Source organism: Hakea prostrata, chromosome 8 (genome assembly GCF_041222555.1).
Source record: "Hakea prostrata isolate BN-2017 chromosome 8, UWA_Hpros_2, whole genome shotgun sequence".
Taxonomy (NCBI): domain Eukaryota; kingdom Viridiplantae; phylum Streptophyta; class Magnoliopsida; order Proteales; family Proteaceae; genus Hakea; species Hakea prostrata.
Genome location: NC_142607.1, coordinates 13,550,158 through 13,568,435, shown reverse-complemented (window position 1 = coordinate 13,568,435; position 18,278 = coordinate 13,550,158). Strand labels below are relative to the sequence as shown.

Genomic DNA, 18,278 nt, shown 5'->3' with positions numbered 1-18,278 from the left:
CAGAACTTGTGACTAATTCTTGTGATTTTACTACTAATCCTTGCAGTGAAGTATCAGCAAGAGAAGCAACCTCAAAATTTCAGCAAGCATGGTGGTTATGGTAATTTGGCTATGAACTGTAAAACCTTCTGAACTCCTTCATTCAATACTTGTTCTTTGGCGATCATCAGTGACTTTCAACTAGTTAGCAGTCAAAAACACATCAAGGATGATAATCATACCTAAAACACATCAAAGATGATAATCATACCTAACTAATGTCTTATAAACCATATAAAAAGACCAAACTTATTTCCATTATCAGAAGAGTCAAAAATCCTTTTGTGTTTCTTCTTTTTATCTTACCTTCCCAAGAAAAAGGGAGGAGAGAAAAAGATAAGATGTCTGCATGCAACAGCCTCATTGATCCCCAGGAGCAGATTTGTTATGTTCATTGTGCCTTCTGCAACACCATTCTATTGGTAAATCACTAACTCAGTCACTGTAAGTACAGTTTTTGGAGAACTCTTTAAGAAAATCAAAGTTTCTTTGTTCCCAAGTGCAGGTTAGTGTTCCATATAGCAGCTTATTTAAAGTTGTTACTGTAAGATGTGGTCACTGTGAAGGCCTACTCTCTGTAAACATGATGAGAACTTCATTTCTCCCTGTAGATGTCCTTGCTTCACTTAGCAATGCTTCCCTCACTGATGATGAGGTAACAAATCATTCAAACTTTTCACTAAAGAAATCACTATAAATTCATATGCAGCTTCAGTTCATGAACAGGTATTGCCACCACTTTCAGAACAACACTCAGAAAGCCACAATTACTGCCTTGAAATTAATAGAATTAGAAGCAGCAGCTGCATACCACCAGTGTTACCGTTTAAAGTTTATGATTCCAATTTTTTCTGATAGAATCACCATCACCATCCTCATTGTAGTGAAAGTGTGAAGCTACTAGTAAAGCTTTATATATTGTGTTGCAGAAAATGAAAGAAATTTGTATCGATCAAGAGGTGGAGGATCTGAAAGATTCAATTGATCAAAGCTCACCGATGATCTCTTCTGACAACAATGAAGAGAAAAAGCCATCAAACCATACTGTCAATAAGCGTAAGCCCATTCATCAAACCTTTAGTTCAGCATTCTGTTTTTGAGTCCTGAACCATGTGCTTATTGGATTTGATCACAACAGCCCCAGAGAAGAGGCAACGAGCTCCATCAGCTTACAATCACTTCATCAAGTAAGAATAGTTACAATCATAAAATTTCATTTTTGTCATTTTTGAACTTCATTAGTTTGCAGTATTAAACTTTAATTGCTAATCTTAGAATTGAACACTAACTAACAGAGAGGAGATACAGAGGCTGAAAGCTAGAGAACCCAAGATCACCCACAAAGAAGCCTTCAGTACCGCTGCCAAAAATGTAAGTGATGTTTAAGCTGAATAAAATGCTTCTCTTCCCCTGATAAAACTACACAAACACAAAACTGAGATTGTTGTATCCATTTCAGATATGGATTCTGGGTCTGGACTCTTAAAGAGTGTATTGTGAAATCTGATTCTTCTCTATTTTCTAACTTCAAATGCGTTCTAAACCAGATTATTTTCTTGGAATACATACCAAACATGTTTTGATTGTGTTAGACTGACTGTTACAGTGGGCCTATTCCCATCGAATTGAGTACAAATGAGATGGAAGAGAGGAGCACTCAAGGAAAGGGAAAAGTGACAAAGAATCTGGACGTCGACGAGCTAAAAGCTTGTTCATGAAAGAAAACTCTTTGAAAATCCAACCAGAAGCAAGCAGGAAACTTTGGATTGCTTTTTTTCCTTGTCTCATTTACAAAATCAGATCAAATCAATGTCTCTGTCGTGAATCTTCTAATTTATGTGAAAAAAAAGGGTGGTTGTTTGTCGTACCATGAGGTAGATATATTTAATAGGCTTTGCCTCTAGAGTGCCAAGTCAAGATTAGATTTTCATTTTGATGATAACTGTTTCAGTACCATGCATTAAATTATGGTTTAATTCAAGATTCAAATAAGTAATTCAGGTTCTGCTTCCAATTCAGTTGAAATCAGCTTGCAATTGGTTGGAATTGATCCGAAACTGAACATTAAAAACCCTGTTTAGATCGATCAATTTAAATCAACAAGAATTAGGATTGGGTTCTGCAGATTAGGATTTTTCAAACAATGGTTTCAGATGGGTCCCTGTTCTTACTATCCTTTCTGGGTTGAAGAGCTTATTATTGGACTTGCTTTAGCATTAAATTTTAAAGGTAGCTTGTCAGTGAAATCGGTGGGTGTCTTCCCTTTAAGGCAGGTCGGTGTGGAAAGATCCAAGAGGCATTCTAAATGAGCAACAACACCTTTGAAATGAGATGTAATTTACAGAGTGTCAGCGTTCAGACCTTTTTCAAGCCACACAAGTGGTTGGATGACCTCGTAAAGACTTCTTCAACCTGACCCAAATATTTTTTATATAAAAAAAAAACGTGACCCAAGTATAGAGATATGACCTGGATTCATAAACGACGTTAGAGCGAAAGTGTGGATCATCTCCCAAGGCGCCGATGGCGTTACAACCACAAATTATGTGTGGCTCACAAGTAAAAAAATATTAAAATATAAAAAATAAACCCCATCACCCTAACCCTGTGGGGCTCCGTGTAATTAGTGGTTAATAATTGTTAGGGGAGACGATCCAGACTCTTAGAGTGGGCTGATCTAGTGTAGGTTGAAGAACCGCCTCCAACGCACATAACAACAACTAAAGCAAAAGAAGAGGAGGATGAGGGGAGAGAATACAAAAGGGCCAATGTTGGACCCAACCAAATAACAACAAACACAAAAGAGGCACCAACCTAACAATTAAAGCAACAAAGAAGAGCTGAGAATAAAAGCCCTTGGCTAGGATTTCATCCTATGCTTTTTCTTTTTCTCCTCTTGTAGCGTTCACGATGTGAGGGGAGCGAGGGGAGGGGGTTTCACTCACAATAGCAAACTCAAGACCAAAAATTGGCAAGGGAAAAGAAGTGGGAGGGGTTAGAAGAGTGACAGGTATGTTATTACCCAAAAAAAGAAGAAGAAAAGTATGTGAAGTACTTAAGGTTGGTGCTCTAGGTGTATTTGTATCTATTGTACAATCAAGGAAAAAATGAATAACAATTCTAGTAAGTGGGGGGAAAAATATCTACACGAGTCGCTCCAAGCTCCCGTGGTTCGAAGGATACTATAAATTCTTAGCCTCTTACTTATGAGTCAGTCATCTTTGTCAACTAAACCAATCTCTTGGGATGAATCCGTTTCTTATTTGTAAATTATGTTTGAGATTCATTAAAACTTATACTTACGTTAATCTTATTACTCTAAAAAAAATGCATTAATCACAAGCTCAGTTTTTTTTTTTTTTGGTAAGTACGTTAATCTCATACCACAAACAGGTGGAAATCCATGCTCATTGGACCATCAAAGGCCCACCCCGATCACCATTTCTATGAAGAGATTGCCTTGTGTTCTGGAGAGTCTTGGTAAACAGATTTTGGATTGCAGTTGTTTTTTTGTTGGGGGCGGGGGTTAAACCACACTTCATTCGACACAAGAAAAGTACATTGGAACTTGTTTACAAGAGATATCCGAGGATCGGAAATGGACCAGCTAGTCTAACTTGCAACGGACTAGGCCCCCGGCTAGGGATTGAGCAAAAGAGTTTTCTTCCCTAGGAATCCAAATGTAAAGCCCATCTCTAACTCCTTTATGTCCCCTAGTGGACATGACATTTCACTTGGCCAATTCATATCTAGGCCCAAAATCCAACTGTGTAACGCCAAACAATTCATTTAGACTTCCACATTCGCATAAGCTTGCCCTTGCGCCCACTTCAAAGCCTCACAAACAACCGTAGCTTCACTTGTAAACCTACAAGTGCAAAGGGTATAGTCACTGGTATAGACGTGGCGGTGATGAGCTCCTCTTGTAATCAAGGGTAGTACAAGTATGGTATATCGCCACACGCGTATTCGCGGGGGGGGCGACACGACACCCCGCCCGCGAGCGGCGCCCCCCTTTTTCTTCTTTTCCTCTCGCCCTGACCAGGGCCAGCGGAGGAGTCCCTTCCTTCGCTAGGGCTTCCTCTGGCCCGAGGAGGAGGAGGGCTCCGGAGGTGGGGGCGCCTGCCCCATGGGGCCCAGCTGTTGGGCTCCCTCTTAACAATTTGCTCAAAAGAATCCCCATTTGCATGGTGGGAGCCCAAGCATCCGGCAAGTATGGCAAACCCTTGTGAAGGGGCTTGCCCGGTTCTTCTTCCCAACCAGAAGGAACACAAGCACCAGCCGGAGGGGGGGACATGCCTGTTGGTGAGAAGGCCGACGGTGCGCAGAGAGGCTTGGTGGCGGGGACGGTTTAACCTTTCTTCCTCCCTTGTCTCTCGCTTCGCATTCCCCTTTGGTTCCCATGTTTCTTTACCACTGCAACTACTACTCTTGAACTGTTTTCTACTGGGAGCTTGGTTCCCATGTTTGTCCGACATGTCGGCCGTCGCCATGTCGGGCGCCGGCCACCGACTGGTGACCCAACCGCTTGGGACCTGAGTCAAGTATAGATTAGATTCCAAAATATTTGCATGGGAGAACAAAAGTTAGGTAAACCCTCGCGATGAATTAGTTAAATCCAAACCATCTATCTACACAGTTAAAGGACCATACCTTCCCCACGCCCCTCAACACTCAGGAGAGAGATCCACATTTTATAAAGGATAAAGTGGACCAGTGGTAAATCTCATTCCTAAACACGTGGTGAAGGTATATGAAAGGGACGTAGTCGTTTACCCTTGAGAACAGAAGATTCCAACACGTATCTTAAGAATAAAGGAGCAAGACTTGACAAGCAAGATCACCACCTCACCAGCTCCAGTTCTTAACGTTTCTTAATCACAAAAAATATTATCGTTTACTATTTTGTTCATATTTAAAAATTGATTTTATCGTTATTGTGTGGTTAAGAAGCATGAAGAGAACACATTGTTTTCCCGAATGCCCTACGCTACTATGCATAGCGAGCCAAATGTTACCAGCACCTTTGCCGCATGGACAAGACCCTAAGCTTATTTATTCATTGATTAAGTAGTAAATTCTGTCATTACTTCTGGTAAGAAAGACTGAGTTCTAAATATAAGGGTATTTCAGTCAATAAAAATGGTGGGAAAGAGGTAACGGTGAACAGTGCAGTTGAAAGGACAAGGGTATTTATGTCAAAATGGTATGGCATTAATAACGGAAATAAAAATAATCAAATCGCTGGTAGGAACTAGGAACAACGAAAAGAGGAAGGGACTTGTGGGAGTGAGCGAGAGATGAGCGATTCCAAAATTTGTCTGTCTCCGCCGCTTCACCGGAGGTTTTCTTGGATCATCAGAACTGAAAGCGGTTTCGGTAACCGATTATCATTTATTCTTCTTTATCTCTGACGATCATGTTTTCTTGGTTTCCTTTCTCTTTTTCTGCCTCCGATTTCTTCCTCTCTCATTAATCAATCTTTTTTTTTTAACGATTACTGGTTTTTGTTAATCGTTATTACTATCTGAGTGGAATCTGAATCGGTTAGTCCTCTTTTGTTCTACGTTTTCCATCTCCTTCTATTTCAGATCGTTGGCGAGAAGAATCTTGAAGACTGTTGGTGAGCATTTGGAGGTATTTTGTAAATTTATATCTACTATTTTTTTTTTTAATTAGAAGTTTGGTTGTTTATCAAGAGAATGATTGGTGATCTGGAGCGATTATTATTTCTAAACCTGAATCAGTTGTTTTCTATTGGCTTTTCGATGTTCCGTCCTTCGTTTATAGTGATAATCATAGTATGTAAATCATATCCTCCACGGTGGTGGTAGTTGTTTGGAGGTCTCAATAATGGATCTTCAAGGTTTTGGCCGTCAACTTGCTTTTTTAATTTGGGGTGTTGCTCTGTTTGATTTTACGAGCCAACCCCAACACCACTCCCCCTTCTCTCTCTGTTTTCTTTTGTACGTTGTGATCCTGCAGTTGTTGTCACAGATGATTTGGAAATTTATTGAGTTATTTTTGGTCCAGGTAGATTTGATCTGTTTGTTCCTCTCATGATCGTCTGCAGAACATAACAAATTTTCAGGTATCATGTCTTCCTATTGTGGTTCAGGATCTTCAGACTTATATGCAACTTGTCTTAACGACTATGCTTTGGTTTTTATTAGGAAGATGTTTGGTGGTGATAATGGTAATACTGTCTTTCCTACTTTTCTTGAGGACAACCACTTCCAGTATGGATGTAATGCGGCTAATGCCTCAACCCAATTGCAGTTGTTTGGAAACTGTAAGTTTTCCTAAGGGCCTATGCTTGTGACTTTCTTCACAAGTTTTCTTTCTTGTACAATTTTGGTGAGACAATCATATGACATTGAAATTGATGTTCAATTATATTCTGTGCATGCTTGCAATGATATCCTAGATCTAAGTTGTGTTGGTTGATGTCTATTTTCTCTTTGATGAATAAGCAGTGGTCTTGGAGGTTGATCTTGTCTTTTAGAAACTAAATTACTTACTGTTCATTAAAATAGAAATTTCGAAGTCAATATTGATTGGGAAGAAGGACCAGTACTTATTGGTTGTGCTTTTATTTGCTTATTTATTTTTAAATTTAGTTGCTATTTGGAGGGGGGAATGGAACTGCTAGTAGGAAATCACTGGTAAAACTCTAGCTAGGGAGCATTGTAATTTGATTACTGAAGTTGCCTAGTTGTGTGCCATAATGTACTCCCTGGATGTATAATATAAGTGGTTGGATGGCTTATTTTGGTTGGACTTGGTTTGTTGATCACAGTAGTCTATCAGTGACTTAATAAATCATCTACCATGTTCTTTTGAAGCATCCAATAGAATGCAAATGTTTTGGTTGTTTTAGCTTTTGAATATTATTTTGGTGATCCCATCACGTCCTCATGCACCTCAAGTTTGTACAATTGATAGAGTAATCGTAGGAAGTCTCCCTCTATGGCTAGAATGAGAATTCACCTTCACCAAAAAAAATTCAGTTGTTTTCTGGTTGATTTTTCATTTAGTGGTGTCCCATGGATACTTGCTGGGAAGGATAGGCTTTTTTCTCCCTGCATACCCTTTTGTGAATTTAGTTCTTCTTGGGTTTTGCCTCCAAATCTGGGTTTCTCATTTTATATATTCATTTTAGAAACTATTTGGATATGTGGCAACTTAGATATCATCGTGAAGTTAACTCTTTTTTTTTGGTAAGAATCGTGAAGTTAACTTAGAGTCAACTGAAGAAGCCACAGACTCTACTAACAATAAAGTAGGAAGAGGTTTTGAGCTTGAGTGCCCATAAGACTTCTAAGAGGACAAATGATGACAGAAGGATGTAACTCTTCCTGTTTCCAATTGGGGAGATTGAATGATGATTATGGAGATCTCCCCCCCCCCCCCCCCCTTCATAGGACAGGGTCCCTTTTGTTAACCTCTCTGCTATTTTAATCTTCATTGGTTGTGGTTGAGCAAATTGATTTTATCCAGGTCATCTTCTTTTGTGTTTTTTTGTTTCCAATTTCATTGAGGTTAATTTATTTCATTGCTTTACTTGCCTGGTATCAATATTTCTCTTCTTGGATCATCTTTAGTGTGATGTGGTTTAAGAGCTGATCTTGTAAGGAACAATCTCCCCCCCCCCCCCCCCCCCAATCTTCCAAACTTTGTACAGTCCAAGCTGGGTGTGGCCCCGATCCAGTTACATGTGTTGGAAATGAGCATGTTGCTGCTATCAATCAGCCAGCCAAACAAGTTAGGGAGGCAGAGGACATTATGAGGCAACAGAGTTTTCAAGTGTCCCTGAAGACTAACATTGAGGCCAACCAGTCACCCAGATTTCCTAGTCGAAACACTGTATCAACTGGGCTGAGGTTGTCGTATGATGATGATGAAAGGAACTCGACGGTTACTTCTGCAAGTGGAAGTATAGCAGCAACACCTGTCATCTTATCTGCTGGTGACAGTCTTCGAACTTTGATCGATAGGCAGAGGGAGGAGTTTGATCATTATATCAGAGTTCAGGTATGAAGATAACTCCTGATAAATCATGCATCTGTTGTAAGATGCATCCTATCACATCCTACCTTGAACGTATATGATCACTTGGTCATTAAATGTTGTTCTTGTGGTTTCACTGGATGCCTTCAGCTTCTGAAACCAACTCTTGATCTTTGTTCATCTTCAAACAGGAAGAACATCTGGCAAAAGGGGTAAGGGAAATGAAGCAGAGACACATGGCTTCTTTTCTGAGTAGCATAGAGAAACGAGTATGCCAGAAGCTACGGGAGAAAGAACTTGAAATAGAGAATTTGAATCAGAAAAACAGGGAATTAGTTGAGAAAATAAAGCAGGTGGCCAATGAGGTACAGTCCTGGCACTACAGGGCCAAGTACAATGAGTCGGTGGTGAGTGTGTTGAAGAACAACCTTAAGCAGGCCATCGCACAGGGTGCTGATCAAGCAAAGGAAGGTTGTGGAGATAGTGAAGTAGATGATGCAGCATCTGCATACATTGACTACAACCACTGCCCTGGTGTTCAAGATGGGCATGTGAACCCAGTCTATGGAATTCAAGAACCAAAGCCGATGACTTGCAGAGCATGCAAGAACAAGGAAGTCTCATTCTTGTTGTGGCCCTGTAGGCATCTTTGCTTATGTAAAGACTGTGATGGCTTTATCAGTGTCTGCCCGGTTTGCCAGTCAGCGAAGACTTTGAGTGTTCAGGTATACTTCTCCTAAGAATGGATCCATACTGAATGGAAAACCAACAGAAAACTGAATCTGACTCATACAGTTTCTTTGATTTCAAATCAGAAACCTGTATGGAGTTGTACACAGTATTACTAAATTCAATCCCGCGATGTAGTCTGTATCCTGTACAATCCTAACATCTGTTGATTTTCATTTGAATTCTGTCGATGTGTTGCCTGTTGTCATCTGAAAATTTGTAACAAACAGAATTCTGCAATGCTTTATTTAGAGCATGATGGGTAGGATTGAACTCTTGGAGGACCCTGGGAGTGTATAGCACTGCTGTGCTGTAGTCATGTGTATTTTCGTCCGGCTGTGTGATGCTTCCCTGGAGTTGTCATGTATGAGTGTATCACCCAGCTATTGCGTAAAACGTTTCACCCTACAAATTATGCTGTTCTTAAACAGTTGCATGTGATTTGTTGTCAAATTTTTACTGGAGATAATATGATAAAGTTACGAGAGGTTAAGTCCAAAATAAGATTATGAAATTATCTAATGACTTGTAGAATTTGTTAATTATAAATCAAAGATTAAGAAGTAATAAAACAGCCATTATCACTAGACTTGTAAATGGATTGGATTTGATTCGGATATTGGGTAATCAAAACCGCCATTATCACTAGACTTGTAAATGGATCGGATTTGATTTGGATATTGGGTAATCAAAACCGCCATTCTCACTAGACTTGTAAATGGATAGGATTTGATTTGGATACACGAGTATTTGACGAACTCGAATTTGATTAGCAAAACTGCCATTCGATTATTGATTGGTGATTGTCATTTTTTTATATTTTCGATTTCCAATTACGGATTGTCAGTTTTTGAATTTGATTATTAGCTTCTTCTCTAGGGAAAAATGTTTAATACTTTATTCTAACTGGATAAATTTTTCAAATTTCGATTAGCTAGTTATCGATTACTGGTTTTTTAATCCAATCATTAACTTTACTCTATTCGGATAAATATCGGATACAAAAACCCTTAAACGAATAACAAATGCAAACTTGGAAATGGATTCTAGGCTTCTAGCTATCCATTTATAGGTCTAATTGTCACTAGATAGGTTATAGCATCCTGTTCAAACCAACTTGAGGAAAAAGTTGGTAAAATATATAGCACATTCTTATTATTTTAGAAAAGTATTAAGAAAATCACATATTCCTTTCTCACCTAACCAAACTTCTCACTCACCCACCAAAATGTCTAATTGATGGACGATGACCGGAAATACGCCTAAGATTTGGGATGGAAGTGCAGGTATATGCTTTTCTTTCCAAATATGCTATGATAAAGTCGTTATCATTAAAGAAATTTTGTTTATTGTTTTTTATTTTTGGCCAAAATCTGAGAGGAGGTTTAATGGTAGGTGAAAAATAAAGAAAAGCCTATATTACATGATCTAACCAAAGCTACATTAGTGTAGGTGGGACAAGCTAGAATTAGTTAGCTAAGGAAGGAAAACAGATGTTGATTAAAACTTTTTCACTATTTAAGGTTTTTTTTTTTGTATATAAGGGTCTTTATTAAACCGGAGATGGAGATATTAATATGTCTCAGTCTCAGTCGAACCTACAACATCTTCACTAAGAGATGTTAGTTTCAACCACTAAAGCGACTCTCCATTGATAATATATTTTTTTTTTAATTTTTGTATAGTTACAACATGATCTACCTACTTTTGATATATCGTATAAATTGGTGAAAATCTTTCATTTAAATGATTACTAATATTAAGTACCACCTAACTTTAACCAAAAAAAAAAAAAAAAAAACCCACCAAACTCCATTTGGTCTTGAGGAAGTCAATGAAATAAATGTAAGTTTTGACCAAAAAAATGTTAATTACAGTAGAAATTATGATGTTTTTCACAACAAATAAATTTAAATAATTTAACTCCGGATTTCAAATTTCGGGTCGGCCTGATATTTTGAAACCTAATCCCATTACGAAGTGAAATTGGACCGGGAATCTACTAATGGTGCATGGATGCGTATTTTCTTGAATTTCCACTGGTCGGAAATTCCAAGAAATATCCTAATTTCTTACCGTTACGGAGATTCCAAAGAGATATTCTATTTTCTAACCCCTTTTTTTTTAATAATTTCTCACCTTGGCACTTGGCAGTTGGCAGTCACAACTCACAACTCACAAAACCTCGACCCCATCGTCGGCACGTGCTACTCTATCTCTACTCGGAGGAAACGGCCGGTCTGAACCGGTATGGATCCCGGTTCGGATTCAAACCTAAACGTGTCGTCACTCACTAACTAGGGATTCGGAGTCTGTACATAATAACCTCTGCTGTCACTGTCATTTAGTAGTAGAAAATAGTTAATTTAGTTGGTATTTAGTTGGCATTTGAGAGCAGGAAAATGAAGAAAAGAAAAATTTTAATGAATTTTATTATATTTCAGTCCATTTAAATCACGAAAAGAAAAACTGTCAGTTCTGTATCGCGGGTGAGGAAACGAAATTCTCTCTCGCGGCTGAGAAAAAAATGCAGGGCTCTGCATTTACTCTCTCTTCCACGACGCCATGTATCAATGCCAGAAAACTTCCGAATCGGAGCTCCTTCTTTAGATTGAATCCGATTTATGTTTCTTCTTCGAAGAGATCACTTGATCTCACTCCAATCAATGGCAGTTCTGGATCGTCGGCTAGCAAGTTGTCTTTGCAACTTTGTTCTTCTTCGCGTTCCGGGAGCTGGATTTCTTCTCCATCTCTTGAATCAGATCGAGGGAAGAAGAAATTTGAAGTGGAAGCTACTTCGATTCCCGAGAGTGCTAGCGAGAGTGAGAAATCCAGCAATTTTAGCCGAACTTTACAGCTCGGACTCTTGTTCGGGCTCTGGTATCTTTTCAACATCTACTTCAATATATATAACAAGCAGGTGTTTTCTCTTTTTGGTTTATCATCCTTTTCTTTTTTTCTTGATACTCCGAGGGTTCACTCTGTGTCATTACTTTTATCGTTGATTCGTCGTAAGAAATGTGCGATTTGATTTGTCTCTCTTTATTCAACTGGTATTTGCAAGATGTTCCCTTTCTTTCTATGCTCGAAAATTGAATCTTTTCTTTTCTATTTTTCAGAATCTATGTTCTTTTTCCGTTTTCCTTTTCAAATTTATTGATATTTTGTGTGGTCATCCGTAGTCTGAACTGCAGAGTGACTTATGGTTTGTGATGACTGGGAATGTGTATACGATTTCATGTAAAGCCTAAATCTTTTGATCCGTAGACCGTCATATTCCCTGCCTGCTTCTGTAGGGTATTCAAGAAATATGAAATGTATCCCATTTCAGTTTTGTATTTGTGAAGATAAATAATGCATATTCTTTTAACTTATTATTGTAGATGGATGTTATTTATCTGTGATATATTGATGAACGTTCCCGCTAATTGATTTCCACCCTTGAGAAACTAGATCTGTTAAGCCTATAGATCTAATTGTTATGTATTTACTTGTTATGCCTTTAAGAACATTTCGGAGAATTTAATTCCATCCATGAGAAACTTGACCTATTAAGGCCATAGCTCTGATAGTTGTTATTTATTTGTGGTGCCGTGAAGAACATTCCTGAAATTGAAATCCCCTTTCTTGAGAAACATCTTTTTGTTATCTGTTTTCTTATTGGGAAAAGAGCTATAATACTACCCATCTCTACAGGTTCTGAAGGCTTTTCATTACCCAATAACCGTCACCATGTTCCAATTCTTTACGGGGACTGTGCTTGTGGTTTTAATGTGGACACTTAACCTCTACAAGAGACCTAAAATTAGCGGTTCCCAGGTATTTTGATATTGCATCAGATGATCGCTTGTATACACACATGAACTTTAGTATGATCAATCTTAGATATTTTTTGTGTATGTGTCCATCTCACAGCTTCTAGCAATCATGCCTTTGGCTTTGGTGCACTCATTGGGAAACCTTTTCACCAACATGAGTCTTGGAAGAGTTGCTGTATCTTTCACACACACAATCAAAGCTATGGAGCCATTTTTCTCAGTTCTTCTCTCTGTATTGTTTCTTGGTGAGGTAATATTTATATTATTCCTGATCTATCTTTTGTTTGCTCAGGTTGCTTAACTTAGGGTGGTGTTTGTGCTGTCTAGTGTCTTATTGTTTCAACTTTCAAGTTGTTCCCCATTTAATTGGATCCGTCTGTGCACGCAGAGGCCCACTGTCTGGGTTGTATCTTCCCTTGTACCAATTGTTGGTGGTGTAGCGTTGGCGTCTCTAACAGAAGCCTCTTTTAATTGGTAAGTTTTTCTATCTGAAGTTCCTTGTCTTATAGATGTCCACCTTTGTGCATGGGATTATTCTTTCGCAGAGTTCAATTTAGAGTTGATTAGAAGAAAAAATAATCACTTAGATATGGATGAATTGATTTTGTCCTAATGGTTCTGTTTGATGAAATAGGGCTGGATTTTGGAGTGCAATGGCTTCCAACCTGACTCTTCAATCTCGTAATGTCCTCAGCAAAAAGGTCATGGTTCACAAAGAGGTACCTCTTCTCCAATACAAATCATTTTATCCTATTGTTTTTTCCTTGAGCACAAATATGCCAGTTGGTGCTTCTTTGTTCTATTAAAGTGGAAACATTTGTTTGTTTTGCTTGATTAATTATGCTGGAACAATTTTATATGACCAACTCCCTATTTCTCTGTCATTTCTCTCAGACCTTGTTTATGATTCTTCCTGATTAAACTTCACCTTAATCTTCTGTTTATTTTTCAAACAGGATTCCATGGACAACATAACTCTTTTCTCAATTATAACGATCATGTCGTTTGTACTGTGTTTCCCACTGACTCTTGTCACGGAAGGTGTGAAGTTTACTCCTGCGTACATGCAGGCTGCGGTGAGTACTATTCCAGAAATGAGAGACTACTTTGAATTGTTTAATATTTTGAGGGCATCTTGCATTAAACAGGTTCTTTTTACCTTTATTTTGGCATGTTAGGGATTGAATGTTAAAGAAGTATGTTTGAGGTCCATAGTTGCTGCCCTCTGTTACCATGCTTATCAGCAGGTAAGTTTTTCCATGATTTGCTGCTTTAATATATATATATATATATATATATTCCTTGTCTGTTTGTGCCACCAAGTGAGTATTCTATGACTTGCTACTAATGACTGATGGCTGTTCCTGAAATTTGAAATATTGAGTTTGAGAAATTATGGGTAGCCTTTTTTTAACCTTGATATTGAATCAGAATGCCGACATTCAGTCAGGGACATGGCCTGCTCATTGAACAGTGCAAACTTAAATGACCTTTTCTGGTTTTCTTCTAATACTGTTTTATACCATAGTTGTGTGCATTAAATATTCTCTTGTCACTGTAACTGGTTCTTAGAATATTGATTGTAGAGAATTTGGAGCTTTCTAGCTGGTGCAATTGTGGTATCTTTATGGTTCCATTCCTTCTCGTGTAGGTTTAAATAATCTGATAATATCCCTAAAGTTGGAAATAATGTTCACAGTTTGGTGGGCAGTCATTCCTCTAGCACAAAATGCTCAATAATTCAATGATTCCAAAATATCTCATTAACTGAAAAGTGCTTTATTTAAGTATATTGATTGATGAAGAATGTGTTGTTGAAAACCTGCCTTTCACAAATTTTCATAGAAGATTCAAAACAATTTCTTAGTAGGAGGTACCACTTTGACATCTTTATAAACTGCATTAACGAAAATATCCAAGAACTCAACTTATAGTGTGTCATATCTTTTAGTTCCATAGAAGAAGAAATAGTCTTAGAATCTTGCCATACCCCCACTATGAATACAATACCAGATCTTGTAGTGATCTTAGCATATATCAGACTGCTTGCAACAGATGTGTATGGGATATTCCTCCATTAGATTACCATGTAAGATTGTCATTTTGATTCTTACTTGATGGTCTGCAAGAGTCTTCTCACAAAATATTTTCTGATTCTCGAGGATCTTTAACATATTTGTTCATTCTTGGGGTTCTCATGTTGGACAAAAGGTTCAACTTCACTTCTGTATTGTGAGAATGGTAATTGGAACAGCAGTTTATACAATGCTATATTCCATGACTGTATACTACTGTACTCACACAGTAACACCATTGCTGTTGTTCTCCAGAAACTCGAAATTCCATGATTCCAAAATTGTGGCATATTGAGGTAACGTCTACTGAAATGAATCCATGCCAATTTAGTGACAAGAACCTGCTTGTGGACTGAAGTTGCAACTCACAAGTCACAACAACCATAATTTAGTTTTGAGATATAATCCATGCTAATTTTCTAGCAATAAGTCAATGCTCATTTTGACCTGCCCATGTGCTGAAGTTGTAGCTGCAGAGGTTTCCAAACTGTGACTGAAAACTTCATGCTGAAACTAACCCTTGCTAACTTTTACAAACGAGAGCTGCTTGTGGGATAAGGTTGCCATTACTAATTCCCAGAAACTTCATACTGAAAATAATTGAGTCTAATTTTGAGTGTCAAGCCTACACTCGTTATAATTTACCAGTAAATAACAGTGGTCGGAAACTTAAACGATAAGATCAGAATGCATCAAACCAAGACTACCGGCCTTCAGGTTAAAGCTCTCTTGGTTTTAAATAACCATTTCACTGTGGAGATTGGAGAGTACTGTCTATCCTAAAGGCTAACTGCAATCTTATGATGTCTTTTCACATACTTAGAGAACTGCCTTTATTATAGCTTTACCAGACTTTGGTCGCTTTGATGCTTGGAGAACCCTTTTGTTGTAGTGCTTAGGAAAAATTGTCAGCCTACATCCTATTGTAAGCTCGTAGGAGTTGAAGACTCAACCTTGCTGCTTTGCTACCTAGTTTAGAAATAAGAACGAGAGAATGATTCGGCTTGTCTGGAATGACAGGTTTTTCTTAATTATAGAGTGGATTTGGAGTTAACTTGTCTGTGGTCCTAAGCCTTTCTACCTTGTCCTTTGTTTCAACTAACAGCCATGCATATGACCTTTCAAATAATAATATTATATATGAACTCCTTAAGCAAGGAAGCCTCATATCTAATCCTTTTGCTAGATACCTGTTTGCTTCTGGCCTGGGCCTGCCATGATATTGAACCTAGAAATTTACAGTTTAGTTCCTCTCATTTAACTTGTTGGGATAACCAAGGGCCTTAAATACTAAGATTAGTTTTATCCCACAGGTCTGTGACTTTTAAAGGATCTTTTTGCCCTGCCAACTCTCCCATGTCTCGTGTTTTGGGTTGTCCAGAAGATGGGTGAATGTTAAACCTCTACTTATTAGGGAGAATAACGAAAGATACATCAACTACTTTTTGAGGCAGTTCCAGACATCGTAAAAACTGCTGAAACTGTTAGCTATTTCCAAAATTCAGTTAAATGATTGGATTAGCTAGCTTTCACATTTTGTATTTTTAATTAATGTTTACATGGTTCTTGATTCTTGACAGCTAATAATTGTATTCATTTGATTTTGGCAGGTTTCTTATATGATATTACAGAGGGTGTCCCCTGTTACCCATTCTGTGGGAAACTGCGTTAAGCGGGTTGTGGTCATTGTGACCTCAGTTCTCTTCTTCAAAACCCCAGTCTCTCCCATCAATTCTCTTGGTAATTTCCCAATCACTCTGCAATTCTTTAGTGGTGGTGGATTTCATTATCCCATCTTGTGTCCCTACATCCCGAAATTTTCCCAATATCCCTATTTTCTAAGAAGCTGCTGGCTTTGATTACAGGAACTGGGCTGGCTCTTGCTGGAGTCTTCTTGTACTCTAGGGTGAAACGGATAAAACCAAAGCAGAAGGCAGCATAAACTAGAGGAGAGAATCTTTGTTACTTCTAATCAGGAACAAAGTCTTCCATCATAGTGTGTATTAGTTTAGGTAGGTCAAGCAGAAAGACTGTTTTTGTTTTAATGTTTGTATTCTTTTGCTTATCGCTAAAAATTTTCTCAACAAGCTGAATCTGAAGCTACCAGAAGAATGTTTTGTTTTGGCATGATTCTTGACTGATTTCTCCAAGTGAATGAGGAGATGATCTACCAACGATGTAATCGTGTTCAATTGAGCTTTGGTGCACGAACCCAATTAAGCAACTGAGAGAACAAGAATGGAGCAATTTGAGGGAGGTTTAATTCATGACTTGCGACTCAGAATTTCCTTCATAGGCAACAGTGATATGTAAGTGATATATTTATCACCGAAAAGAAAAAATTACCAAAAAAAGGATATGTTCGTGATGTCTCCAATTGAAGTTAACCTTGATCATATTATCCCTATAAGGGAAGTATGGTCGTTCCAAGAGTCATATGATCGGTTTGATAGGATGGATTATGAATTGAGATTCTTACCACCTTATTTGGTCCCTCTCTTTTGTTTTGGAACAAGTTGAGATATATTGTATTCAAATAAAGGGGAAAAAGAAGTCCAAACTATAAGATTTACATGTGGTAGAACTGTCTTCCTCGCGCTTCTTCACATACATAACCATAGAGTTCCGCATGAAGAGACAAAGGATCAAGACAAAACACATCAGACACTGGAACTAATGATGCCAAATAATCGACACATTGGTTTGTCTCTCGCACCATGTGAGAGAATATACAAGAACTGAAATCCTCCCACAACCCTTGAATTTCTCCTGAAACACTCAACGCATACCAAGGAGGCTGAAGAATGCCTAAGATCAGCTGCCCCACTTGTATGGAATTGATGCTAACATGAACATTCCTCATAGTTTCATGTAAGAGTTCTCCTTGCAATCTGGGTTGACCGTCAATCAAGGAAGTCAACTATGATCTCCTCCAACATTCATATTCATAGTCCTAGGTTTAATTTTGGTGATGACTCCTTCATCCACATGAAGATGATAAGATTTTATTTGAAAAGAAAGAATTTTTTTTATTCTTAGCACCACAAACCCCAACGAAAATAACTCTTGAAATAAAAATAAAAATAAATTAAGAGTGTTATAAATAATATTTATTATGGATGTCCATTACCCCAAAGAGATTGTACTTCCAATTGAAGATCTCAATTACCTCAGGATGCAATATTGGTGAAGATCACAACCATCTCATTACACAATATTGGTAGTCAATATTTCCATTCTATGCACCTTCTATCTTGGGCGGCAATCTATCTTTCCATATCAAGAATATCTTATTGTGTGCAAGAATCATATATTGTATTTCCATATCAGAGTAGATGCTCATTCTACTATAAATATGTAATGCACTCAACTGAATGAATTAGTTCTAATTGAACTCATCTTGTCTTTCTTCTTTGTATCTAATATATTTTCTCTTTATTTTATAACACGTTATCAGCACGATTCCGCTCGAGGAACGAATCCGCTCGAAGTATTGTGTTTTGAGAAGAAAGACAGCAGACTATGTATCATTATGTTTTCTATTCCAAAGTGAAAAGAATGATCGACCTCCTCGCACGTTTTTGTAAATAATGGAGTTTACCTTGTC

The 18,278-nt window shown here is 38.0% G+C and overlaps 3 protein-coding genes across 5 annotated transcripts; all 3 read left to right on the top strand.

Annotated features, from left to right (window-relative positions):
- The first annotated feature begins 345 nt into the window (after positions 1–345).
- LOC149007060 (axial regulator YABBY 4-like) lies at positions 346–1,989 on the top strand. Its single transcript, XM_089166244.1, has 6 exons — positions 346–461; positions 545–694; positions 969–1,095; positions 1,178–1,226; positions 1,335–1,410; positions 1,646–1,989. Exons 1-6 carry the CDS (start codon positions 381–383, stop codon positions 1,676–1,678), a joined length of 516 nt encoding a protein of 171 aa, XP_089022370.1. The 5' UTR covers positions 346–380; the 3' UTR covers positions 1,679–1,989.
- Positions 1,990–5,301: 3,312 nt separating this feature from the next.
- On the top strand, positions 5,302–9,447 carry LOC149007059 (BOI-related E3 ubiquitin-protein ligase 1-like). 3 transcript variants are annotated; one of them, XM_089166794.1, is made up of 6 exons: positions 5,302–5,418; positions 5,631–5,676; positions 6,073–6,130; positions 6,217–6,331; positions 7,724–8,073; positions 8,241–9,447. In XM_089166794.1, the coding sequence occupies exons 4-6, from the start codon at positions 6,217–6,219 to the stop codon at positions 8,787–8,789; spliced, it is 1,014 nt and encodes a 337-aa protein (XP_089022920.1). In that variant the 5' UTR covers positions 5,302–5,418; positions 5,631–5,676; positions 6,073–6,130; the 3' UTR covers positions 8,790–9,447. The 3 variants fall into 3 exon arrangements, with proteins under 3 accessions (XP_089022920.1, XP_089022919.1, XP_089022918.1); XM_089166793.1 differs by having other exon boundaries at positions 6,077–6,130; positions 6,213–6,331; positions 8,241–9,446; XM_089166792.1 differs by having other exon boundaries at positions 6,213–6,331; positions 8,241–9,445.
- A 1,780-nt stretch (positions 9,448–11,227) lies between these two features.
- LOC149007058 (phosphoenolpyruvate/phosphate translocator 1, chloroplastic-like) lies at positions 11,228–16,947 on the top strand. The gene is made up of 9 exons (XM_089166093.1): positions 11,228–11,698; positions 12,475–12,597; positions 12,694–12,846; positions 12,985–13,070; positions 13,231–13,315; positions 13,553–13,672; positions 13,775–13,843; positions 16,282–16,411; positions 16,537–16,947. Exons 1-9 carry the CDS (start codon positions 11,306–11,308, stop codon positions 16,611–16,613), a joined length of 1,236 nt encoding a protein of 411 aa, XP_089022219.1. The 5' UTR covers positions 11,228–11,305; the 3' UTR covers positions 16,614–16,947.
- The last annotated feature ends 1,331 nt before the right edge of the window (positions 16,948–18,278 follow it).

Coding starts and splice junctions, on each gene's coding strand:
- LOC149007060 (XM_089166244.1), top strand. CDS start 381: ATGTCTGCATGCAACAGCCTCATTGATCCCCAGGAGCAGATTTGTTAT. Junction 462..544: donor TCTGCAACACCATTCTATTG/GTAAATCACTAA, acceptor TCCCAAGTGCAG/GTTAGTGTTCCATATAGCAG. Junction 695..968: donor CTTCCCTCACTGATGATGAG/GTAACAAATCAT, acceptor ATTGTGTTGCAG/AAAATGAAAGAAATTTGTAT.
- LOC149007059 (XM_089166794.1), top strand. CDS start 6,217: ATGTTTGGTGGTGATAATGGTAATACTGTCTTTCCTACTTTTCTTGAG. Junction 6,332..7,723: donor ATTGCAGTTGTTTGGAAACT/GTAAGTTTTCCT, acceptor AACTTTGTACAG/TCCAAGCTGGGTGTGGCCCC. Junction 8,074..8,240: donor ATCATTATATCAGAGTTCAG/GTATGAAGATAA, acceptor ATCTTCAAACAG/GAAGAACATCTGGCAAAAGG.
- LOC149007058 (XM_089166093.1), top strand. CDS start 11,306: ATGCAGGGCTCTGCATTTACTCTCTCTTCCACGACGCCATGTATCAAT. Junction 11,699..12,474: donor TCAATATATATAACAAGCAG/GTGTTTTCTCTT, acceptor CCATCTCTACAG/GTTCTGAAGGCTTTTCATTA. Junction 12,598..12,693: donor CTAAAATTAGCGGTTCCCAG/GTATTTTGATAT, acceptor TCCATCTCACAG/CTTCTAGCAATCATGCCTTT.